The sequence below is a fragment of the Eulemur rufifrons genome, chromosome 23, assembly GCF_041146395.1.
Source record: "Eulemur rufifrons isolate Redbay chromosome 23, OSU_ERuf_1, whole genome shotgun sequence".
Classification (NCBI taxonomy): domain Eukaryota; kingdom Metazoa; phylum Chordata; class Mammalia; order Primates; family Lemuridae; genus Eulemur; species Eulemur rufifrons.
Genome location: NC_091005.1, coordinates 4,098,610 through 4,120,818, shown reverse-complemented (window position 1 = coordinate 4,120,818; position 22,209 = coordinate 4,098,610). Strand labels below are relative to the sequence as shown.

At 59.5% G+C, this 22,209-nt stretch overlaps 1 protein-coding gene across 2 annotated transcripts in view; it reads right to left on the bottom strand.

The window, feature by feature from the left end:
* Nucleotides 1-22,209, bottom strand: part of CPNE2 (copine 2) — a 43,656-nt gene that overhangs the window by 11,781 nt on the left and 9,666 nt on the right. For both annotated transcript variants that reach the window (XM_069497789.1, XM_069497790.1), the window contains exons 2-12: nt 16,906-17,117; nt 14,002-14,181; nt 12,257-12,331; nt 10,202-10,273; nt 9,023-9,106; nt 8,655-8,744; nt 7,642-7,740; nt 7,126-7,212; nt 5,645-5,704; nt 4,340-4,473; nt 2,384-2,438 (exon numbers count right to left, since the gene is read on the bottom strand). In XM_069497789.1, coding sequence (XP_069353890.1) covers nt 2,384-2,438; nt 4,340-4,473; nt 5,645-5,704; nt 7,126-7,212; nt 7,642-7,740; nt 8,655-8,744; nt 9,023-9,106; nt 10,202-10,273; nt 12,257-12,331; nt 14,002-14,181; nt 16,906-17,085 — 1,116 coding nt within the window. In that variant the 5' untranslated portion in view covers nt 17,086-17,117. The remainder of the gene's footprint in view (nt 1-2,383; nt 2,439-4,339; nt 4,474-5,644; nt 5,705-7,125; nt 7,213-7,641; nt 7,741-8,654; nt 8,745-9,022; nt 9,107-10,201; nt 10,274-12,256; nt 12,332-14,001; nt 14,182-16,905; nt 17,118-22,209) is intronic.

Sequence of the window (22,209 nt, the reverse complement as noted above, 5' to 3'; positions counted from 1 at the left end):
GGGCTTGTGCGGAGGGGCTGAGAGAGAGAACGGTTGCCAGGGAAACGGGCCTCCCTTGGGCCAAGCACTTCCTACAAAATCAGATTTTAGAGACCAGGGTGGAGAAGCCCCTCCCGACAGGGACGGATGACGATTCTGCTCTCTCGGCCCCCAGCCTCTCCGGCCGTGCCAGCTGGGCGGGGCTGTGGCGGTTGCCGGGCCCCCCAGAGCCTCAGCGGGGGCTGCCTAACCCCGCAACGGCACAGGTGGAAACGCTGAGGTTCCCAGAGGGCCAGGGAGTGCCCAGGTCACACGAGAGGGCCACAGCAGAGCCAGGGCCAGACCCGGGGGACAAGTGTCCCTGCTGGCTGTAGCAGGCAGCCCAGCCCCCTCCCACACTTGCTGTCCTGGTTTGCCTGAGAAATGTCGGTACACAGGAAGTTTCCTGGAGGCCACACCAAGCCGATTAGGGGCCTCTGGGGACTGGCTGGTGGCCACAGGTCTTTGTCCCGGGACTCCCTGCTGCCTTGTGACAATCAGTGGCCCCTTCGCCCCACCTGGCCCAGCCCTGCGGTCAGGGAGTTACTGAAGACTCAGCTCCGTGTCGCCCTGGCAGGGGAAGCAGCGAGGGGGGGGAGGCAGCGAAGGGATCTCAGAGTGACTGTCCCCTCTGAGCCTCAGTTTCCCCACTCCAGACCTTTGCACAGGCCGTTCCTTCTGCCCAGACCCTACTCTTCATCTGAGGGACTCTGGCTCATCTCGAGGGTGCAAGAAGACTTCATGCCCCGTCCTCAGGGAGACGTGTTCTGACCCCCTCAGCGACTACCTGGGGCGGGGGTCCCTCTCTGGGCTCCCCTGGGCCAGCCCAGGGAGAAACCGAGGTCCCGGAGGCAGGCAGGCCTCCCAGCTCCCCGCCCGCACTGAACCAAACCCTGTCTGCTCGGGCCGCGGGGCTGGGTCCCAAATTCACTCTGTCAACAGCAGGCCAGGAGCTGGGACAAGGCAGAGGGAAACCAAGTGCCTCCCCCAAGAGTTCACTAGCAAATCGCAAAGGCCCGTGAGCACAGCGCCAGGGACAGGGGGAGGGGCCCCCACACAAGAAGCCTCGTGCAAAGGCCCTGGGGTGGCAGGAGGTGGGCAAGTGGGAATGCAGAGGAGAGAGGGCAGGGCGGAGGGGGAGGCGGGGCAGAGCATCTGCCCTTCCTAGCCTGGCCCGCATCCCTCCTGGCACCACCGGGCACCGCAGCCTGGCCGAACCCCAGCCTCCCCAGAATTGTCCTGTGACATTTCCAAGGACGCTCTTGCTCAAGAAAACAACTCATTCAGCCGTGTTCTTTGAAAGCTGGCCGGTGTCCTAGCAACGGGCTCGTGCTGGGCCTGGCCGCGCCAGCTGGCCCTGCCCCCCGAGTGGCATCGCTGCGTCTGTCCGGAGGCCCAGCTTTGGTCCCACAGGGCCGTGCCTCACACCATCCGGGGCCAGGACGCCCACCTCTCCTGCTCTGGCCCTAGAGCCACTCTCCGAAATTCTAGGTGAAAATCTCCTCCCCAGAGAGGACCAGAGATGACAGGAGGCAAAAGCCCATTCTGCAAACAGCATGCGGCACGGCAGGGCAGACGAGGGGGGCACTGGCTGAGACAGATGTGCAGATGTGGGCGTCCTCTGTGCCCACCCCACACACGCTTCTCCTCCGGGAGGCAACAGATTCTGAGAATTAACTCTAGAGTCCATCTGCCCTGCTGGAACCCAGTGGCCTTGGGCAAATCACTCTAAAGCTCTGAGCCTCAGTTTTTTCATCTGTAAAATGGGACAGTGTTCCCCAGCTTTACAGCCTCTACCCTATGGACTTTCCCTCTCTGGGCCATCAAACCATCCCTCTCCCGGTTCCTTCCCTGAAGCCCCCAGGCTGGGGTGGTCCCCCCTCCTCTGGGCTCACCCCAGGACCATGCTGACCCCATCTCAGCACCAATGACCCTGCCTGTCCTTCGAGTTGCCAAACAGAATACAGGCCGCCCAGCTACATTTGAATTTCAGATGAACAATGGGTGATTTTTTTAGTATAAGTATGTCCCATGCAATACTCAGGACAGACTCATACTTTTAAAATTGTCGTCTTAAATTCCTACTTAACTGGGTGTCCTGTATTTTTATTTGCTAAATCTGACAGCCCCCTCTGTCTCCCCCACTGGACACAAGTATCAGCAAGGAGAGGCCATCGCTGTGCTGTCCCTTGTCACAGCCTCAGTGCCTGTGAGAGGCGCAGGCTTCAGCAGCAGCGAGCGTGATCCGGGGTGAGCGCGGGGAAGGCAGCGCAGCCGGACTCGCAGGCCAAGAAAGCAGACCCCAGAGAGGCCACACACACGAGTCCCCTCGCAACCAAAAGGAAACTAAGTCGCCTTCACTCACCTTCCAGTCTGGGGGTAACTGGGCCCCGAATCCCAGAGCCGGAAACATCTTGTCACTAATCAGAGAGAGGACAGAAAAACACTATGAAGGGGCTGGACAGGAACCTCTGCCCACCCACGCTCACCCCTCCAGCCCCCTACCCAGGGGCGGGCCCATCCTGCCTTGCACATCTCCAAGGACAGAAAGAAAAAGCTTGCCAGCTCTAGAAAAAGCTCCGTTAGAATTATCTATACATGGCCGGGCGCGGTGGCTCACGCCTGTAATCCTAGCACTCTGGGAGGCCGAGGTGGGCGGATCGTTTGAGCTCAGGAGTTCGAGACCAGCCTGAGCAAGAGCGAGACCCCGTCTCTACTAAAAAATAGAAAGAAATGATATGGACAGCTAAAAAATATATATATAGAAAAAAAAATTAGCCGGGCATGGTGGTGCATGCCTGTAGTCCCAGCTACTCGGGAGGCTGAGGCAGGAGGATCGCTTGAGCTCAGGAGTTTGAGGTTGCTGTGAGCTAGGCTGACGCCACGGCACTCACTCTAGCCTGGGCAACAGAGTGAGACTCTGTCTCAAAAAAAAAAAAAAAAAAGAATTATCTATACAGTAAGTCCAAACCCACCTCTGGGTATCTGGCGAACATGTGGCCTGACCACCGCTACGCCTGTAGCAGACATTGCTAATCAACAACAGCACTTCTAACCAATGGGCCTGGGTGCAGCTTCTAGATCCTTCTCAAACAGAGACCCCAGGCAGCCACTAAACCAAGGTTGTGATGGAAGTGGAATGTACTGGCTGCCTCACAACCCCCCATTTATAGCTGGGGAACACTCTCCTAAAATGAGAACCCTGATTTGGCATTCAAGGCCCTTCATCATCCAGCCCCAGAGCCTAGTCTCATCTCCTTACACCTGTTCTCACTCCCCAACACCCCACTCCCTGAGCTCTGGCCACTCCTATTCCCTAAACACACAGGCTACCTTCACATCCCAAATTCAATTCCGTTGTGCCCCCTCCTGAAATACCTCTCCCTAATCTGTTGCCCCTGGAAAACTCCTACTCATCCTCTAATGCCCAATCAAAATGGCCCCTTCTCTCTGTAGATTTCCCTATAATACCTCTCTCTTTTGTGCTCCTGTAGCTCCTGCCTCACAGGTAAACTCCAATGATTTCTTCCTCTTTAAGTGAGAACTTCCTGAGGGCAGGGACCATGTCATTTGTTCATTCATTCAACATATATTTACGGAGCATCCCTCTGGCTGCTGTACGGACGTTTAGGGACAAACGTTTGTCCCTAAGCAGCAGGGAGACCAGTGAGGAGGCTAATGAAATGACCTGGGCAGGGGGTGATGGTGGCTCAAACCAGGCATCCAGAGCTCCCTGGGGCCTTGCTAGGTCGAATGCTCACTAGGTGGCTCAGTGACAGGCTGAATGGGCAGCCGGATAACAGGGTCTCTGGAGCAGCTACACCAGGGGCCTCCACCCAGCCATGCAGGTGGCGACTTCCACCTCCCTTACCCTGCCTGCTGCACCTCTCTTAATGTGGCCAGGAGTCACAGCCACCCTCAGGCCCCGAGTCTCCTGGAAGTCAGACGCTGGTCCTAAGGCTGCCTCTCTCTAGGAGGCCGAGGCCACACAGGACTGTTGCGCCTGCTCTTGTGCCTGCCGAGACTCCGGCACTGGCTCCTTCCTCCCTGCTGCCACGTGTCAGCCTCCTGGTCATTCCGCCCTCTGACCTGGAGCTCCCAACCAGCACCATCTGTGACAACGATGCTGGGCTCAGCAGGTAAGAGCACAGCAATCGATTGGCAATGTCTGCCACAGGTGTAGGAAGGGGCAAGTGCGTGTGTGCCATGTGCTGGCCATTCCTAGATTTGATGCTCTCTGGGTCCCTTCTAGCTGTGACACACTAAGCTTCCCAGGCTGGATGGAAACCTAGCTGACCTTCAGAGCCCCCTCCAAGCTTACCTGTCGTAGTCCTGAATGATCTGCCCGACAGCCCAGATGGCCGACAGATACTCGTTGGTGCCCATGGGATTGATGTAGTGCAAAGAGGAAGGGTCGAGGGGATTCCCATTGGAGGCTGTGAAGTCTATTCCAACCTGTAGAGCGGGGGATAAAGGCTACCCAGTGTGCCCAGAGGGCCCCAGCTCCCTATCCCAGGCCAGGAATAGGGGAGGCTAATGGATACGGGAAGCCCACTCATCTCCCAGCCCTGCCCCCAATAAGATAGTCTGAAACCTAGAAACCATCTGATTATGTCACTCTTCTGCTCTAACACCATCTGTGGCTCCCTATTGCCCAAGCATAAAGTCCATTGCCCAGATGTGATACGAGGCTAACTGATAGCCCCAGCTTCCTTTCTCTCCTCACTATCCCTACCCACACATTCATCTGTTCCCATTTCCAGGCACGTATTCAGGAGGTTCCCTCCACCTGAAGAGCCAGACCATCTTTTCTCCCTGTCTCCTTCTCCTCCATCTCTCAGACCCGACTCAGATGCTACAGCCCCACTGAAGCCTTCCCAGAGACCTCACCCCCTACCCGAGCTACCTCCCCATCATAAGGCCACGAGGGGGCCCTGGGACCTGGAGCTGCCTGGCAGGGTGGTGCTCGTCTCCCCGGTCAGCTGGGAGCTCACTATGGGGGCTGGGGCACATGCCTCAAAGAGCCTGGCCCAGCACTGGGGACAGCACAAAGGGCAGGTGCTCAGGAGGGACTTGGGGGCCGGTGGGTGGGCAGGCATTGGGGCTCTGCCTGCTCTCACCCCGAGGGAATCCCAGCCCAGCCCCGGGAGGGGTAGCCCAGAGGGGTGGCCAAGAATGGCCCCAGCAGGGGAGGACTAGGAGTAGAATCCAGGGAAAGAGAGGGATCCCGTGGAACTTAGTCACTGTGGGCTGGGAGAGAAGGGACCAGCCACCCAAATCCTCATGCTGCTGGAGGGTCAGCTCCCCAAGGTCAGAAGTGGAATGTCTTAGTCCTCGAGGGACTCTGCAGGGCACAGCCTGGAGCACGGCACAAAGGCGGTGCCCGGTGCGCACTTGCTGAGGCCGCGCAGGGGGAGCAGGAGGGCCCGACCTCTCTGCGGGGAGTCCCAGCTAGGCCCACCCAGCAGGACCAAACCGCCTCTCGGCTGGGCCGGGCACACCCCTGCCCCAGGGAAGTCCTTCCTGAAGTTTATCCTCAGGTCCTCCTGCTGCAGCAGAGGCCCAAGCCCGCAGGGAGGACCTCACCGGGGCGGGGGTGGCGTGGGGGCAGAGGGGAGCGCCTTACGGTGAACATGAGCTGGCAGCCTCCCAGGATGTAGTCCAGGAAAGAGTAGTCCCGGCTGATCTGGAAGGAAGCAGGTGAGTTAGCGGGTCCCCTGCCTTGGTCACATTTATCGCAAATGCCTGTGCGGAGTTGCTGCTCCGTGTCCTGCAGCCTCGGTAGGGACAAGGAGGCCCAGACGAACAGATGGGCCTGATCTGGTTAAAACAAAACACAAATCTCGGCACAACGAAGCCTTCGGAGCAATGGCTCCCAATGGGGGGGGACCCAGGGACAGCCCCCAACACACACACACACACAGGATGGTTCCAGGCAGGGTCCAGGGCCCAGAGTCAACTTCACCTACCACGGACCCGGCAGAGAAGGGCTCCATTGGTCGCTGCCGGGTCCTTAGCTCCTCCCAGCTCTTACTGATCTACCATTATGACAACAGAAAACACAGGCCTGTCCCCAGGTCTTCGGCTACAAATGAACGACCCTGTCAAAATACTGGATTTGTTCTGATGGTCTCTTTCTCCTTTTGGGAAAGAATCCTGGCCTTTCCCTTGTGGTGGCATTATAAGGGTCCCTTTCCAAACAAACATATTTAAGTTTAAAAAAAAAAAAAAGAAACAAAATTGGGCCGGGGGGAGGGACAAAGGCCGAGTATAAAAACTATTAAGCGAAGCAGGTGCCAAAAGTTGTGAAAAGAGATGTGAGCGATGGAGATTTCAGACGTAGGGACCATCAACCAAGATGCCGTTTTACAGAACACTTTTCCGTCACCATGTCACTGAATGCTCTCGTAAACACGAGCCAGACGGCCCGGACTCCAGAGGAGGACGTGGGACCTGGGGTGCGGGAGCCACCAGCTGGCAGACGGCAGTGCCAGGACCCAGCTCGGAACCTCAGGCCCAGCGTGCAGGGCTGCTGCTCTGCCGGCCCAGCTGGCTTCCCAAACACCCTGCCCGACCCGGCAGGTATCGGCCACCAGGTGTCTCAGCCCCGCGCACAGCCCGGCCACCGCTGACATGAGCTTTGCTGCTCTCTGGGCCTCAGTGGCCCCAGCTATACCACGGGAGTCACAGTCACCTGGGCTCTCACTGACGCAAGAGAGGCCAGGGCGTCCCCACCCGGCATCCTCTGCCCCTTGGACGCCCAACATGCAACGGGCGGGTCCCCAGCAAGGGCCGCAGCAGCTCCCTCCGGTTCCCCTCCAACTAGGACAGGCCCTGCAAGGTCACCTCGAGCCCCCTCAGCCGCTGCACAGGGATGTGATGTGACACTAAGCCCTCTCCTGCTCTGCCTCAACATCCCCATTCTGCAGACGAGGAGACAGGGCCCGGCAAGGTTAACTCAGGTCACACAGCCAGGATACGGCAGAGCCAGGATCTGAACCCAGGCCTCGCGGGCTCCAGACCCAACGCTCTGTCTGTCCCTTCTGCAGTGGTACCTGGCTGTGTGGCCCCAGCCCGGCCAGCTGGTGCTCACATCAGCCGACTCACCTTGCAGGAGCGCAGGACGATGATGCCCGAGTTTTTGTAGTTCTTCTTCTTCCTCTGCTTCTTGGGGTTGATGCACTCAAATTCCAGCTGAGCGACACAGCAGAGGAGAGAGAAGCTCGGCTCGGGGCTTCTCTGGGGACACAGCCTCCCCCAGGCCCCAGAACCCTCTCCACTGCCTTGACAAGGGGCACAGCATGCCTCCTCCAGGGAGCCCCCCGGATGGTCACACCCAGAAATGGTGGGAGGATCAGCCATCGCCCGCTCCAGACGAGTCACCCGTATCATGTCCGGCTCCTGACGGCTCACTACGTGCGCGACACCTCACCTGGCTCCCACCCTAATCCTCTGGCCCCGTGGACGGATGGAGAAACTGAGTCTCAGAGAGACTGAAGGTCTTACTCAAGGCCATACGGCCAGAAGGGGGGACCTGAGCCCCGGTCTGCTGCACTCGAGCCCCGTGCCCCTTCCCCCGCCCCGGCTGAGGTCTGGGGGTCACAGCACAAGTGCACATCTCACCGGGACACCGTCGCGAGCCCCACACATCTGTGACACTGAGGTCTGGAACTCGCCGATGAAGTCGTGGCCTCCGTCGTTGTCATAGTCGTAGCACATGACCTGGGGTGGGTCCAGCACGGTCACCTGAGAGCTGTCCCCCGAGGTGCTCTCTGGCCCCTCGGCTTCCCCGAGCAAACCCCATGTCTCCTGTTTGGGTGCTGCCTCCCCCCGGCATCTGCCCAGCTGGCCTCGGTAGCTCCTGAGCTGCCTCCTGCAGGAAGCCTTCCGGGATTGCTGGGAACAGGAGCAAGTGTGCCTGGCCCAGCGATGGGGCTGCGCCCTCCAGTGCGGGAAGCTCGACTCCTCACACACGCGACAACTGGCTCCTCCTCTGTCCTGGCCCAGGGCTCTCTCTCTAGACTGTATTTTTTCCTGAGATGGGCACAGAAACCCCAGCTTTCCATGCTTTCTAACTTAGCTGCCACGACACTCCTATGAGGAAGGCAGGGATCATTGTGCCCACTCTATTGATGGGTAAACTGAGGCCCCGACAGGGAAGCACTTGTCCAAAGTCTCACAGCAGCAGCAGCAGGCCCGGGACTAGAACACGAGACTCCTGGTACCCTCTCTGGGGCTGCCTGCCCTGACCCAGCTGTCCCCTGCACCTCATCTGCTCTCAGACCCGGCCCCTGAGGGCCTTTTGAGAGACAAGTCATCACTGTCCTCGTCATCTGATTGTTTCCAAGGTGCCTCCGCATTCACTACCCCAGCCGCGAGCGCACAGCCCTCCGGGAAGGGGAGGATAGTTTTATAGACGGGCTCGCAGAGCTGAGGGTCCCGCCCAGGCAGCTCAGAGGGTCAGGCAGACCCGGGACGGGGACCAGTCTCCTGTCCTCCCCACCCCCCCCCCCGCCGATGGGCTTCTTTCCATCTTAGTGAGAAAGAGCTTTGACAAGCCACCCCCAGGAGCCACAGGGAGACTGGGAGGCCCGAGGTGGCAGGGAGGGGGGCAGGGTCCCCAGAGCCCCCCTCACCTGGATGGGCTTCTCCATGTCCCCATCACACAAGGACACCAACGGCACTGTGAAGGGTTTCCACACAGGGTCCAGCGTGTACTTGATCACCTGCAGGACAGAGAGGGGTGGGGCGAGCTCAGGCCCGGGGCAGCGGTGCTCCGGGGCTGGTCCGGCCCAGTGGGGGCGGGGGTGACAAGACAAAAACTGCCACACTTCTGGAAACGGAAGCGAACGTCCCCGTGGCAGGGCAGGAACAAGCCTTCAGGTGCCATCGTGGGCGTTCATGCATGCTGTGTGGCGGTGACCGCGCGGCCCCGTGCTGGGCTGCTGGGGCGGCTGGACCCCAGACTCCCTGCTTAGGGGCCCCTGGGCCCCCACGTACCCACCTCAGTCCTGTGGACCAGCATCCACTTGCCGTCGTCTCCCGGCTTATAGAACTCGAGAAATGGGTCCGACTTCCCAAAGAGGTCCTGGGAGGAGCGGAGGACACGGGTGAGGGAGGCGGGACCCCACCAGATCCCAGCAGGACGGGGGTGTGACCCCACTGCCTCCCCCGGCTGGATGTCAGGGCGGGTGCTGTGGGCACGGCCAGCCTGGCCCCTGCCCGCTCAGCCTCCGCAAGGCTCAGCAAGAGGCCCAGGGCAGCTGCAACTCCCTGGAACCCACCGGCTGTCCCCACAGAGACCCCCCACCCTGAGGTGGCCAGTGCTTGTGCTCGGAGACCCTGAGCCCCCGAGCCCTCGGGAGTTAGAACTCCAGCATCTTAGCCGGGGCAGAACTCCAACAGCGTGATTGTCCCCGACGCGAGGCAGAGCCCCCAGTAGGACGGGATTTTAATTTATTTTAGTGGAATCTGGAAAACTGCAACTGTCCTGCATATTACAGAGGGGACATGATGTCCTTTAAAAATTCATTCATTTAAGCTAAAAAAAAAAAAAAAAAGTGTCACTCTAGAGAGATTATATTCAAGTGAGGGAGACAGAAGATAAAATAAGTAAGAATTAGTCTTAGATGGTGGCAAGTGTCAAGGAGACAAGCAAAGTGGGAAGGGGCACGGACCCAAGACCGGTTTCGGGGAGGGCCCGCTGAGGCGGTGACGCTGAGGAGGTGACGGAGGAGCAAAGGCTTGATGGAGGTGACGGGAGCTAGGGGGTGTTCAAGGCAAAGAGCATCCCAGGCACACGGAGCTGCAAGTGCAAAGGTCCTGAGGCAGGAAGGTGCCTCGTTTAATTCAAGCACAACACGGAGGCTGATTTGGCTGCAGCAGAAGAGCGAGGTCAGGGAGTCAGTGTACTGGGGACACAGCAGGAGGGCCCTGCAGGGTACTGTAAGGATCCTGGGATTTACACAACTGAGGCAGGCGCCCCAGTGAGTAGGTTTCCAGCTGTGTTCTGAGTATCTCTAAGTGATGGGAAGCTCACTACCTCGCTGGCGAAGGAGTCCTAACTTGCAGTGGCCAGTAGGGCCCTGTGCTAGCCCCATCCCTGGGGTGCGATGAAGGTGGTGGCCAGAGGCCCCAGGGCTGGACCACATAAGCCTGGGCCGGGGGAGGGACGCCGCCTCACCTTCTTGTCCAGCTTCCGGCCCGCCAGGCTCAGCGTGATGACCCGGTTGTCCGACAGCTCCTGCGCGGCGATCTGTAAGGCCAGAGGGCCGTGATGGGCTGCTCCTTGGCTGCTACCACCCCCCCCGCCAGGCAGGGTGGGCACAGGGTGCCCCAGGAGTCAGTCCTCCCGGCTAGGAGGGTGAAAGGAGGGGAGGGGTAGAGCCAGGTGAGCCTGGACGAGTCTGTCGTCTTCCTTACACCTCCATGTCCACCTTCCGGAACATGGGGCTAAGAATCATCGGGCGCGGAGGCTCACGCCTATAATCCCAGCACTCTGGGAAGCCAGGGAGGGAGGATCGCTCGAGGTCAGGAGTTCGAGACCAGCCTGAGCAAGAACGAGACCCCGTCTCTACTAAAAATAGAAAAATTAGCTGGGCATTGGTGCGTGCCTGTAGTCCCAGCTACTCGGGAGGCTGAGGCAGGAGGATCGTTTGAGCCCAGGAGTTTGAGGTTGCTGTGAGCCATGATGATGCCACGGCACTCTAGCCTGGGCGAAAGAGAGAGACTCTGTCTCAAAAAAAAAAAAAAAAAAAAAAAAGGAAAAGAAAAAAGAAAACAGGGTAACTATCCATGTGAGGAATCAGGAAGTGACTCCATGCGGCTCAGCAGAGGGCCCAGGGGATGGGGACGGGGGACGGGGGACAGGGGACGGAGAAGGGGATGGTCTTGAGCCCTGGGAGAGGCTCTGGGCCAAGGATCAGTAGGACAGGACAGGACAGGCCTCCTCGTGTCCCCCTGCAGACCCAGAGGGCACAGCCACCTCAAAACACCACGGCGTCAGAACTACAGCAGCTTCACTGTGCAGCTAGGGAAACTGAGGCCCAGCGGAGGGGCAGAAACCACTGGGTGCCCTCTGCTGCCTCATCAGCTCACACCGGTCCTCTGTCCTCCACAAGCTCCCCATCAGCCACGGTCCTCTGACCCCAGCCAGAGGTGGGCCAGCTGGGTGACCTCGGGATGGCGAAGAGCCCTCTCTGGGCCTCTCCCCCGCCCTTCCCCACGGAGGCGCAGGAGCTCCCCCGGCCCGAGGCAACACTGTGCGCTGGGGCTTCCTCTCCTCTCGTGCCGTTAGGACGGCCTTGCCTACCCGAGCCAGTCGGCCCCCTGCAGCCACAGGCCGGCCAGCCAACGGCCCGTTGTCCCCTCCCGTCCTCCAGCTGGACTTGCTCAACCACCCTGTAGGGCAGGTTCTATTACTGCTCCATTTCCCAGAGGAGGGGACTGAGGCCTGGAGTGGAACTGCCAGGGGTAGGGGGAGTCCAGGGGCGGGAACGGAGCGGACGAGGGCCGGCCTGTGCTCAGGGTGTGCTGAGAGTTCCATCTGCCTTGAGCCCAGGGCACTGAAGTGAATGGAGGCGGCAAACCCCCCCGAGGCAGGAAGCCACGCAAGGACCGACGCAGCCGTAAGGATGCACGCGCAGTGAGGAGGCACGTGAGGGTCCGGAGCAGGCGAGTGACGGCCACAGGGACACACGGAGGGTGGCATTCACCCTCCAGTAAGGCCAGTTCCCCCGGCATCACACAGGCACACAGGGACACCCCAGGGGACACACTGGAACTGTGCCAGGGAGCCTCCTCTGGGCCACAGCTCCAGCCGCCAGACGGGGCTGCCCAGGCTGCTGGGAGCCCGCGAGGCCGAGCAGCCCATCCCCGCAGAGGAGCTATGGCAGGAGGAAGCCTGGCGCACAGCAGCCACCGCCGCGCACGGTCGCAAGGCGATGGGCACGACCCCAGAGGAGGCCAGGTGGGGTGGGGGGGGCCGCAGGGAAGAGCAGCAGCATCCCTGCCCCGGAGCTGGCCACCGTCGGGGGCCTTCTGCCAGTCGCCCCAGCTTGGCGGCCCCCAGCGCATCATGTGCGGAGCCAGGAGCCCGTTGCTAAGAGACCTGTTGCTAAGTTGTAAGTTGGGCCTTTTTACTCCAGACAAAGCCGGTGATTATCCGCCAGGGAAGCGGCTCATTGATGGGGGAGGGCGCGGGAGGCAGCGGGGTGCGGGGAGCAGGCCGGGCGGGTACCGTAATCAAGCCCTTCCCCGCAGGCTTGTCATTCATCAGCAGCAGAGGCCGAGTGATCTTCTTGCTGGAGACGATCTGGGGGACAGAGGAGAGAAGGGCGCTCAGCGGGGCTGTGGGGGCGGCCGGGGAGGCCCGGAGAGCAAAAATCCGCACGGCGAGCAGCCTCCTGCCAGAGCCTCGCAGGGGAGCAGATGGCAGCCCGTCATTAGCCAGTGTGCGCAGCGGAGGACACCGAAGCCCAGAGAGGTTAAGGAACTTGCCTGGGGTCTCACAGCGAGGAGGGAATCCCAGTCTGCCTCCCACTGCCCCGGTCTGGCCCCAGGAAAAGGCTTCTGCAGACAACTGCGGGAAGCCGGGGGGCGGGAAAGGCCTAAGCCCTCCCCCAAAGCCGTCCCACAGACCCCGACGAGAGGGTCAAACTGACCTTTCTGTGTATTTTCACTGTGCTCAATGGGCAGTACGTTCACGGTGTTCAGTAATCAAAACAACGTAGACAGGAAAAGCGGAGCACACTGAACAGTCACCCTCCCGCCCGCCTACACCCCGTGCGCCCACCCCCTCATGGGCCACCTCGGTTAGTGGCTTCTTGTGTAAAACGCCAGTGTTTCCCTTTGCAGCTCTGAGCACACGCCAGGATGATCTGTCCCTGTCCCCCTGGCCTGGTCACTCTCCCCGGCCCACTCCCTGCCCTTCACCTGCTCTGCACCCTGGGACGGCACCAGCTGCTCCTCTGTCCTCTGGCTTTTGGGGGCTCAGCCCGTGGGGCACCAGCAGGAGATGGGAGAACAAGAGGGAGAGAGGCCGGGCCATGGGCGGGCGGAAGCCTCCCTGCTGCTCTGCACTCGGCCTCGGCTCCAGGCCGGAGGCCTCCCTGCCTCCCTGCCTCCCTCCCGCGGCCATGGGTCTCACCAGGTCCTGCAACGCCACTTCCTCACCCCGCCTTCCCGCCAGGCCGGGAGGCTGCTTCCCCATCCCCGGTCAGTTCCCTGCCGCTGTCCCCGAGTCTTCAAGCTCTCTCCACAGCTACGCTTTGCTGGTGTAGACACACGGGGGGACCCTGACTGCTGCACCCGCTTCTCACTCAAAGGAGGACGCCACGTCCACCGCCAGCCCTTGCTTTTTTCGTGATCAGCCGCTCCTCAAAGGCCCAGGGCATTCCAGGGTCCACTGGGACCTCTCAGATCACCTTCCATTTTATTCCCTCACCCTCCCCACAGGCTGGGCAGAGCCGTCATCACGATCCCCAAGTAAAATCTGGGGAAACTGAGGCCCAGAGGGGGTGGGGGGTTGCCCACAGGAACACAGCCATAGAGGAATGATTGGGACTTGTGTCAGGGGCTCCCAGCCCTGCCCCTCCCAGCCCCCAGAAGCTTCCCAGGGACCGAGCTGGATGGGGAAGTGAGACCCAGAGAGGGAAAGAAAGTCGCCCGCGGTCACACAGCGCGTCAGCGACCACCGCAGGTGTCGCAATCAGATGATCCCACCCCCGGAAGTCAAGACCACACCTGATTACTTCCAACAATCAGAAGCTCTGGCCACATGGGGCCCCGTTCCCGTGTGGCAGCAACTGGCTGGCGCTGTGCTTCGCCGCCCCTTGAGCTGGGAGCACTTCAGCCTGGTCCCAAACCCAGCAGGCTACTTCCTCCCTCCGCACTGGCACGTCAGGAGCCCCCGGGAAAGTGGGGCCCGGGAATCGGGGAGAGGCAGAGACGCTCCAAGGGGCCGCCCGCTCCCGCCCAGCTCACCGTGCCCAGGCTGCAGGAGAACTGGCCCAGGAAGTCATGCTCGTCCAGCTGTGCGCTGGACTTGTCCTGGTCGAACAGGGCGAACTTGAGCTTCTGCACCTCCTCGAAGTGGTAGTCGAGGACGAACTTCTTGGAGAACGCGGGGTTGAGGTTGTTGATCGCGGTTTCTGTCCTATCGTACTGGCGGGGGGCAGGGAGATGGCAGTCAGAGTCAGGCAGCAGGTTCAACCACTCTCAGGCCACCGGAAATCATCCCGCTAACTCGCTCAACACCTACTGTGTGTCGGGCACTCGCGGTCAGTGTGGCTGAAGCAATCATCACCCACAGCTCGTAGATGAGGACAATGAAGCACAGAGAGGTCAAGTGACTTACCCAAGGTTGAACAGCTTGTGGGACAGGGCCAAGATTCGAAAGCCTGGTCTGACTCTAGTACCCACACTCTTAGCTTTTCAACTCTGGCTTCATCCCCAGGTGCCCAGGTAAGAGCTCTGGCCCTGTCCCTGCCTGGGTAAGGGATGGAGGACAAGTCCCTATCTGGGCCTCAGTTTCCACTTTTGTAAAATGAAGAGATTTAACTCTCTGTGGTTTTCCTACTTTTTTTTTTTTCTTTAAGGGGATCTCCCTCTGTCGGGAGGGTGGAATGGAGTGGCCCAATCAGAGCTCACTGCAATCTCAAACCCCTGGGGCTCAAGCGATCCTCCTGCCTCAGCCTCTCAAGTAGGTGGGACTACAGGTGTGTGCCATTATACCCGGCGAATTAAAAAAAAAATTTTGTAGTGATAGGGTCTCACTATGTTGTCCAGGCTGGTCTCAAACTCCTGACCTCAAGCAATCCTCCCACCTTGACCTCCCAAAGTGCTGAAATTACAGGTGTGAGCCACTGCACCCAGCCAGTTTTCGTACTTTTTATTTTGGGAACACCCTTTTTTCAAATCCCATTTTACACGGAAGCTGCGAGAGGAAACAGAAAGGAGGGGTTCCCAGGGGGAGGTGGAGTCAAGGGCTCCCCACCTGGGGCGGGGGGAGATGTTTGTATTTGGTACAGAATCCTGGAACTGTGCAGCCCGACACCTCCACCCACTGTGGACTCGGAAGCCCGGGAGAGGACGGGGCCTTGTGCTGGGTGTCAGTGGTGGCACTGGGACAGGAACCTGCCTCCTGGCCTCTTGACGCTGAGGCCCCAAACCGCGGAGTCTGGGGGACAGTCTATTTTGGGGCCCAGGCTGTGTTGATTTTTCCTCCCACCCAGGCCATGTCCAAGGGCTCCAGCAGCAGGAACGGAAGAGGTCTTGGCCCTGGGCTATTTTTAGCCAGGGTGGCCGGCCTGGGTGGGAGCAGAGACTGTCAGGGAGGGTGGGGGCAGTGCCATGAGGGAAGGGGGTGCCCCTCCCTGAGGGGCAGGCAGGCGTTCCAGAGACCTGGCAGAGGGCCCCAGGGCCCCAGGCACACCCATCACAGGCCTGGGACTCCACCTGGCGTCCTCAGCTGGCCCTGTGTCCCACCTCCCACTTCCAGCTGCACTGCCAGCACACTGGGTGACACAGAAAAGTCCCTACCCACTCCGGGCCCCAGTTTCCCTTCTGTAAAATGGGCCAACAACCCCACCATTTCCTCGGCATCACGCAAGGAGCCCAGATCTGTGGAGACTCGTTGTAAGCCACAGTGTGTTCCGCTGGACGACCACTGTGGCCCAGCTCAATGTCTGTTAGAAAACAGACACATATTTTGGAAAATATACACGCGTATAAAACTATCTGGAAGGCTGGATGCCAAACTGTCAACAGTGGTTCTCCCTGATTGGTGGGTTCCTAACCGTTTTGATTTTCTTCTTTAAGCTTATCTGGGTTTTCTAAATTCACTACAGTAAATATAGTTTCTTTTGGAACAGGAAGCAAAGCAAGTTTTGGGTGGTTTTTTTTTTTTTTTTTTGAGACAGAGTCTCCCTCTGTCACCCTGGGTAGACTGCAGTGGTATATAGCTCACTGCAACCTCCAATCCTGGGCTACAGCAATTCTCCTCAAGTAGCTGGGACCACAGGCGCGTACCACCAACAGGCCTGGCTAATTTTTTCTATTTTTGGTAGAGATGGGGTCTCGCTCTTGCTTAGGCTGGTCTTGAACTCCTGAGCTCAAGGGATCCTCCCTCCTCGGTCTCCCAGAGTGCTAGGATTACAGGTGCGAGCCACTGTGCCCAGCCTTAAAGCAAGTTTTTAAAACCTGCAAGTGTACAGAATTTAGGTTTCTCAATAGACTTCCTCAAGCTACATCTTTTTCCAACCCTCAAGCCAAAGTCTTCCAGCCCAGAAGTCCTTGGCTGGGCCATCATCAATGTCCGCAGCTCTGGGGCCCTCCAATGTATGCAGGAGAAGAAAATCCCCATTTCACAGATGAGCAGACAGGTTCAAAAAGGAACGGCCCCTTGCCTAAGGCCGCACAGCAGGGGGTATGGTGGTATTGCTGGGCTTGGACCAGCTCTAGGACCAAAGCCTGAGCCCTGTTTCTCTGCTTCTCCCTGATCCTGTGTTCGTTTGGAAATGAAGGGGAGAGGTTATTTAAAAGTGGAAATGAGCATTTTCTAAAACTATAAAATTTTAAGTACATATTACAATCATTTAAAATATTGTGCTATAAAACAGTAAATATAAAATTATGTCACCATAAATATAAATCTATGGGTTATAATTACAATAAGTTAAACACCCATATAATTATTTTAAGTAATATTGTAACTATATTTAAAATTAAATTTACTTTTAAGAATAACAATTTTCCAAACAATCTCTTGCTGCCCGCCCGGACTCCGACTACTTCCGAGGGCCTGGCCAGGATGTCCCTGGATCCAGGGGGACCAGCAACAAAGCCACCTCTCCTCACCCGCCGCAGACGCACCCGGAGAGGCCTCACCTCCAGCCATCTGCCGTTGTTCTCTGTAAAGAGGACACAGAAGGGGTCGGACTTGGAGGTGACGTCCCGGTCCAGCAGGTTCTGGCCGCTCACCGACAGCTCCACCTTGCACACACAGTACTGGGAGCCCAGGGGGGCTGTCCCCGCTGCTGCGGCACCCCCGCCCGGGATGTAGGCCATGGGGGCCGGTGGCGGCAGCAGTTCCTGGCAGTCTAGGGGAACAAGAGGGAGGGTCAGAGAGGGGACAGACACCTGCTATGCTCCCCCACCAGACGGAGGTGTCACCACCTGGCCTTCAAGATGTAGGTAGAGATGGAAGGCAAGGTAGGAGTGAGGGCATTAACACGGGCAAAGGCCTGGAGAGGGGATAATGCAAGGAAATGCATGAAAAAGGAGTCTCTAGTAGTGTGTTTAGATCATCTCTTAAGTTTTTCTCTGCTTTGGTCAGCCTTTAGCCATGAGATACACATAGGTCCCTATGGGTTGCTCCTGTCAGATCAGCAACAAATCACAGTAGACATGGGTGTCCCAGACATTCATTGTGCCAGGAAAACCTGGGCTTTGCCTGAACAACTAACTTGTAGGCAACTTGTGACCACCGTGGAGCTTACAACTGCTGAGGTTTCCCTCATTGCTTTGGCCACCGGGAAACTCACTCTGGTAACTTACTCAAAATTCAACCTTGTTCATTGTCTATCATATTCATCCTATATCTCCGGCCCAAGCACAGTGACTGATGCAGAGGAAGCATTCAGTATATACTTGCTGAATGAAAAAAGGATGAGTATATAAATGAATGAATGGACAGGCCCTCCATATTGCTCAGATCCTGCCCAAGTTGGTCCTTACCTTCAGCACAGAATCTACCCTTTCATTTGTACACAATTTCCTCAAACTCTATGCTCTGGGCCTCATGTACCCTTCTCCTATCAAGGCTAATTACTGACATTTGCTCACTTTAAGAAGTTCTGTTTTCCTTTGAGTACAAGGTGATGAGAGCTAGAGTGGAGGAACCCAGCGCAAGGGGTGGAGGACAGCCCTAGGTCCCCGCATCACAGTCCTCTGTGCCTCACTTTCCCACCTGCCCACGAGACATCATGACATGGTCCTGTGAAACTCCCGTGTCCGGGTCTCACTTCCACAGGCACGTGTGCTGTAACACAGGCCACGTCGTCCAGGCAGACGAGCCCAGCCCCAAACGCTTACCCCACAAGGGCCAGGCTCCTACTGCTTGGCTGCTATTCCGTCCCCTTGCTGCGGAGTGCGTTACTGACCCCGCGCCTCCCCGGGGGGGGGGGGGGGGGGGGCTCCCTCTGCTGTGCTTGTGAGCACCAACTGGGCACGTCACCTGCACGGTGTCTCTGACCCCCATTCCCTCTTGCGGGGCAGGTGACAGTGCCCCTGTTTTCCAGAGGAGGAAACCAAGGCTCATTCACTGACTCTAGAGGGTGTGCTGAGCACCTACTAGGTCCCAAGAGCTGCGCCCGCGCTGGGGGCCCTGCAGAAGGAAGACTGTCCCGTCTCAGCCCTCCAGAGCTCACAGTCCAGCCCGGCTGGAAAGAAGTCAGAGCACGGAGGACGGCCAGGTCGTGCGGGGCGCCGTAGGCCCTGATAGGGAGTCCGGGTTTTATTCTGAGAATGATGGGACATCTCGGGGGACAGAGAAGCGACATGATCTGATCCGTGTTTTAAAAGCTTGCTGGCCCTCTGGGGAGAAGGGACTGTCAGGCTAAGGAGAAGCAGCAGGAGGCCAGCGAGGAGGCAGCTGCTGGCGTCCTGGCAGGAAGGACCGAGCCACAGTCACTGTGCTGCCTCCACTCCTCCTCCCTGCGGCCCCAGCCACAGCCCGCTGCGTGAGCACCAGCCTCGTGCCGGGCAGACGCAGGCCCCGGTCTGCGGGAGGCCAGGGCACGTGTGGGGCTGGCGGCCGAGATCCCCTCTTCCCCAGATACAAAGCTCCCGGGGCACGCCTGGCAGGGAGAGGGTGGGGACAGTGACGAAGCCAGTCCTCAGCTCCCTCGCTCCCAACCTACGTCCCTAGAAGCTCATGATAATCACATGAGCCCGGAGTGTCAGGACAGCACTACAATTAGCCCGCAGGATTGTTTTCTTGTGTAAAAATCAGCTTCCATTGGAGCTGGCTAACTGCGAGCTGTCTGTGTGTGCCACCGGGCAGCGGTGCCAAGCCGGGCCGGGCCCGGGGGGTGAGCGAATCCTCGGCCCAGCGAGCGGGCAGAGAGCGATGTCCAAAACGGACACCCTGCTGGTGGCTGAGAGTGCCTGCTTATGCTCACGCCTGCCTGGGGGCGGGGGAGTGGGGCAGGGCAATGACCCCCATTTCACAGGTGGGGAAACTGAGGCCCAGAGGGTGGAAGGCCCCTGCCCAAGGTCACACGGCCAGAAAACAGCAGACGCAGGACGTGAACGGGTCTCCAGACTCTCAGGCCAATATTTGGCCTTTTTGCCAGGGTGGGGAGGACTGCCGGGCATCGTAGAGCTCTAGGACCTAGGACCTCAGCAGGGACAGCCGGGGAACTAGGCAGGCCAGGGAGCCTGGGGCTGAGGGGGCAGGGTGTGATCAGGGCTGCAAGCTGGGGAAGCCAAGGACACGCCTCCACGTTAACAAGTACCCAGGATGGGCCCGGAGTGCCCGCGGTCACCAGCTCCTCTGGAACCCCCCTGTCCACACCCCTGCGCCTTCCACTGTCACTGATGGGGTGGACTCCAGCTCTCCTACTTCCTCTCCTCCACACAGGCCGCCTCCATGACATGCTGGGCCACCGTCCCCTGCTACCAAGTCAGACCCATCTGTTCTCATCCTGAAGGGCGTCAGGCATACGCACCCAGACTCACACACTTCTTCATCCATACACACGTGTGTGGTCACACATACACAACACACACACGCACCCAGACTGGCAGACGCAAAGGCATGTGTCCGTATGAACACTCCGGGGCCACTGCTTCCTGTCCCCATTGCTGCCTCTCTCCCGTCCGAGCCCCTGTCACCCTGCCTTGGTTCCCGCGCTGGCCTCCTACTCGCACTCCCTCCCGCCTGGCCGAGGGCGTGGCCAGGAGGGCCGGGTCACGGGGCAGGTGCGGCTGGACTGGGAGCCCCCAAGCCCACTGAACCCCACCTGGATCAGCGCAGGCCCCAGCTGCAGTGAGCGATGGGCACTCATGGGCGGGGACGGGGACTCCTCCCCCAGCCAGGGGCAGCTCCCCCATCCTCAACTCACCCTCTGGCTGGAAGCTTCTGGATCCCCGAAACGGGGAGCACATGATGTCCGGAGTTGGGGAAGGTGGGGGTCAGAGCGGGCCCCTCCGTGCCAGCCCAGCAGCGGGCAGGCAGGCTGGACCCTGAGGCCTGACGCAATGGAAAAAGAAACCACAGCTTAGGCTGGGCTGGGCCCCCTCCCCTCCTACCCGGCAGGAGGGCGGGCGGGCAAGGTGTCATTAAGGGAGAGCTGGGCCTGCCATGTGCATCTCGGCACCCACCCCACAGGTAATTTGAGGTTTCAGGCTGGATGGGGGGGCACGGGGAGCCAGGGCCTGCTTGAGGGATGGTCCTGACTCCTGGCACAGATGGGCACGGGCCTTCTGGGGTGACCAGACCCCCAGGGAAGGCGCTGGAGGGCAGGGATTCCAAACTGGCAATCCCTGTCTTACAGATGGGGTAACTGAGGCAAAGAGAAGGCAGGGATGGGAATTCCCAGTCATCGATTCATGCATTCATTCAACAAACCTTCCCTGAGCACCGAGGCTACGCAATGAAGAAGCCGCCCAGGGGTCGCCCCCACAGGGTCCGCTGGCCCCGCAACCAGGCAGCTTGTTCTTAGGCAGGAGGACAGGATTTGCAGACTCTGGTGCGGAGCCACACACAGGTCTAGAACGTTACGGTTTTAGCCGGAAGCCACCATCCCTGTCCCCTCTCACATTCAGTCCCCATGTCCCACTGCTGCTGCCCATCCCCCCTCCGAGCTGCGTCCAGCCCCGTCCTGTCTCCCCACTTCCGTTCCTTGGCCCGGCCGGGCTCCCGCTGTCCTGTGCCCAGCCGCGCCCCAGCCCATGACAGGCCACCCTGATGCAACCTCGGCCACACTCTCTTCTCCACACCGAGCCACCACCACTCCACCTGGAAATCGTCCCTTGCCTTCCCCTCCCAGGTCACACCGACCCCAAATCCTCCCCAGGCCCGCAGGGCCTCCTCCTGCCACCCTGCCCTCGCTCCCTCGGCCCCGGCTACGCCGGCTGCCTCTGCTCTGCCAACACGCCAACCTCTCACCTGCCTCGGGGCCTTTGCACTTGCTGCCCCCTTTGCCAGACACGTTTCCCTTCACACGAAGGGTCTTAGTTGTCAGCTTAACGTCACATCCTCAGGGGCCTTCCCTGATCACCCGACCTGCTGTGATCTGTCCCAGCCCCACGCTGTTTCCGTCACACATCACTGCAACATACGATCATTTTACGTATTTGTCTGTGTGCCTGTGCGTGTCTGTCTGCCCCCTAGGAAGTTCCCCAAGGGAGGCGTCACCACTGTTCCCCCAGCAGCTAGAGCAGCATCCGCACACAGTGAGGCCTAACAAATACGCACCCAACGAACAAGGCAGGGAGGGACCCCCCGCCCCCCGCCGGGCACGCTCCTTGCTCCGCAGCCCCAGAGGAATCACAGCCGCCTTCCCTGCACAATCGCCCCAGAGACCACAAAGCCACTTCTCGAACCCTGGACCCTCCTAAGCCCTCTGCGCGGCGGCTGGAGAGGGGCTGGCACCTCCCTCACAGGGGTGGAAACTAAGGCCCAGGGAGGGGCAGGGGTTTCTCGAAGCCAGGGAAGGACGGTGCCCAGGCCCGGAGCCACGGCCGCGGTGACTCAGTGCTTCCCACCTAGCCTGGCCCCAGGAGCCAGCGGGGCGAGAGCCCCCTGCGGTAGGCAGCTGCTGAGCAGACCGGAGGACCCGCTCACAGCTGGGCGGTGACCGGCGGGAGACACGGGGAGGGGCAGGCACAGGGAGGCTGAGCGGGGACCCGGGCGCCCGGCCGGGGAAGGGCAGGCCTGAGGTGGCCAGGGAGGCAGAAGTCCCCACGCCAGCGGTTCTCAACCAGTGGCGATAATGGCGTGGGGCCACGGTGGGGTGGCCGACTGGACTTCTAGCGCGGGCATCAGGTACCAGCAGGAAAAGCACGCTCAACTTGACATTTGGAAAAGGAAAACACAAATTCTCTGTTTTGCTGGTGGCAGTAACAAAGAGGGACTTTGTCCCCCGGTCGGTACCGGGCAGTGGTTAGGGGCACAGATCCTAGACT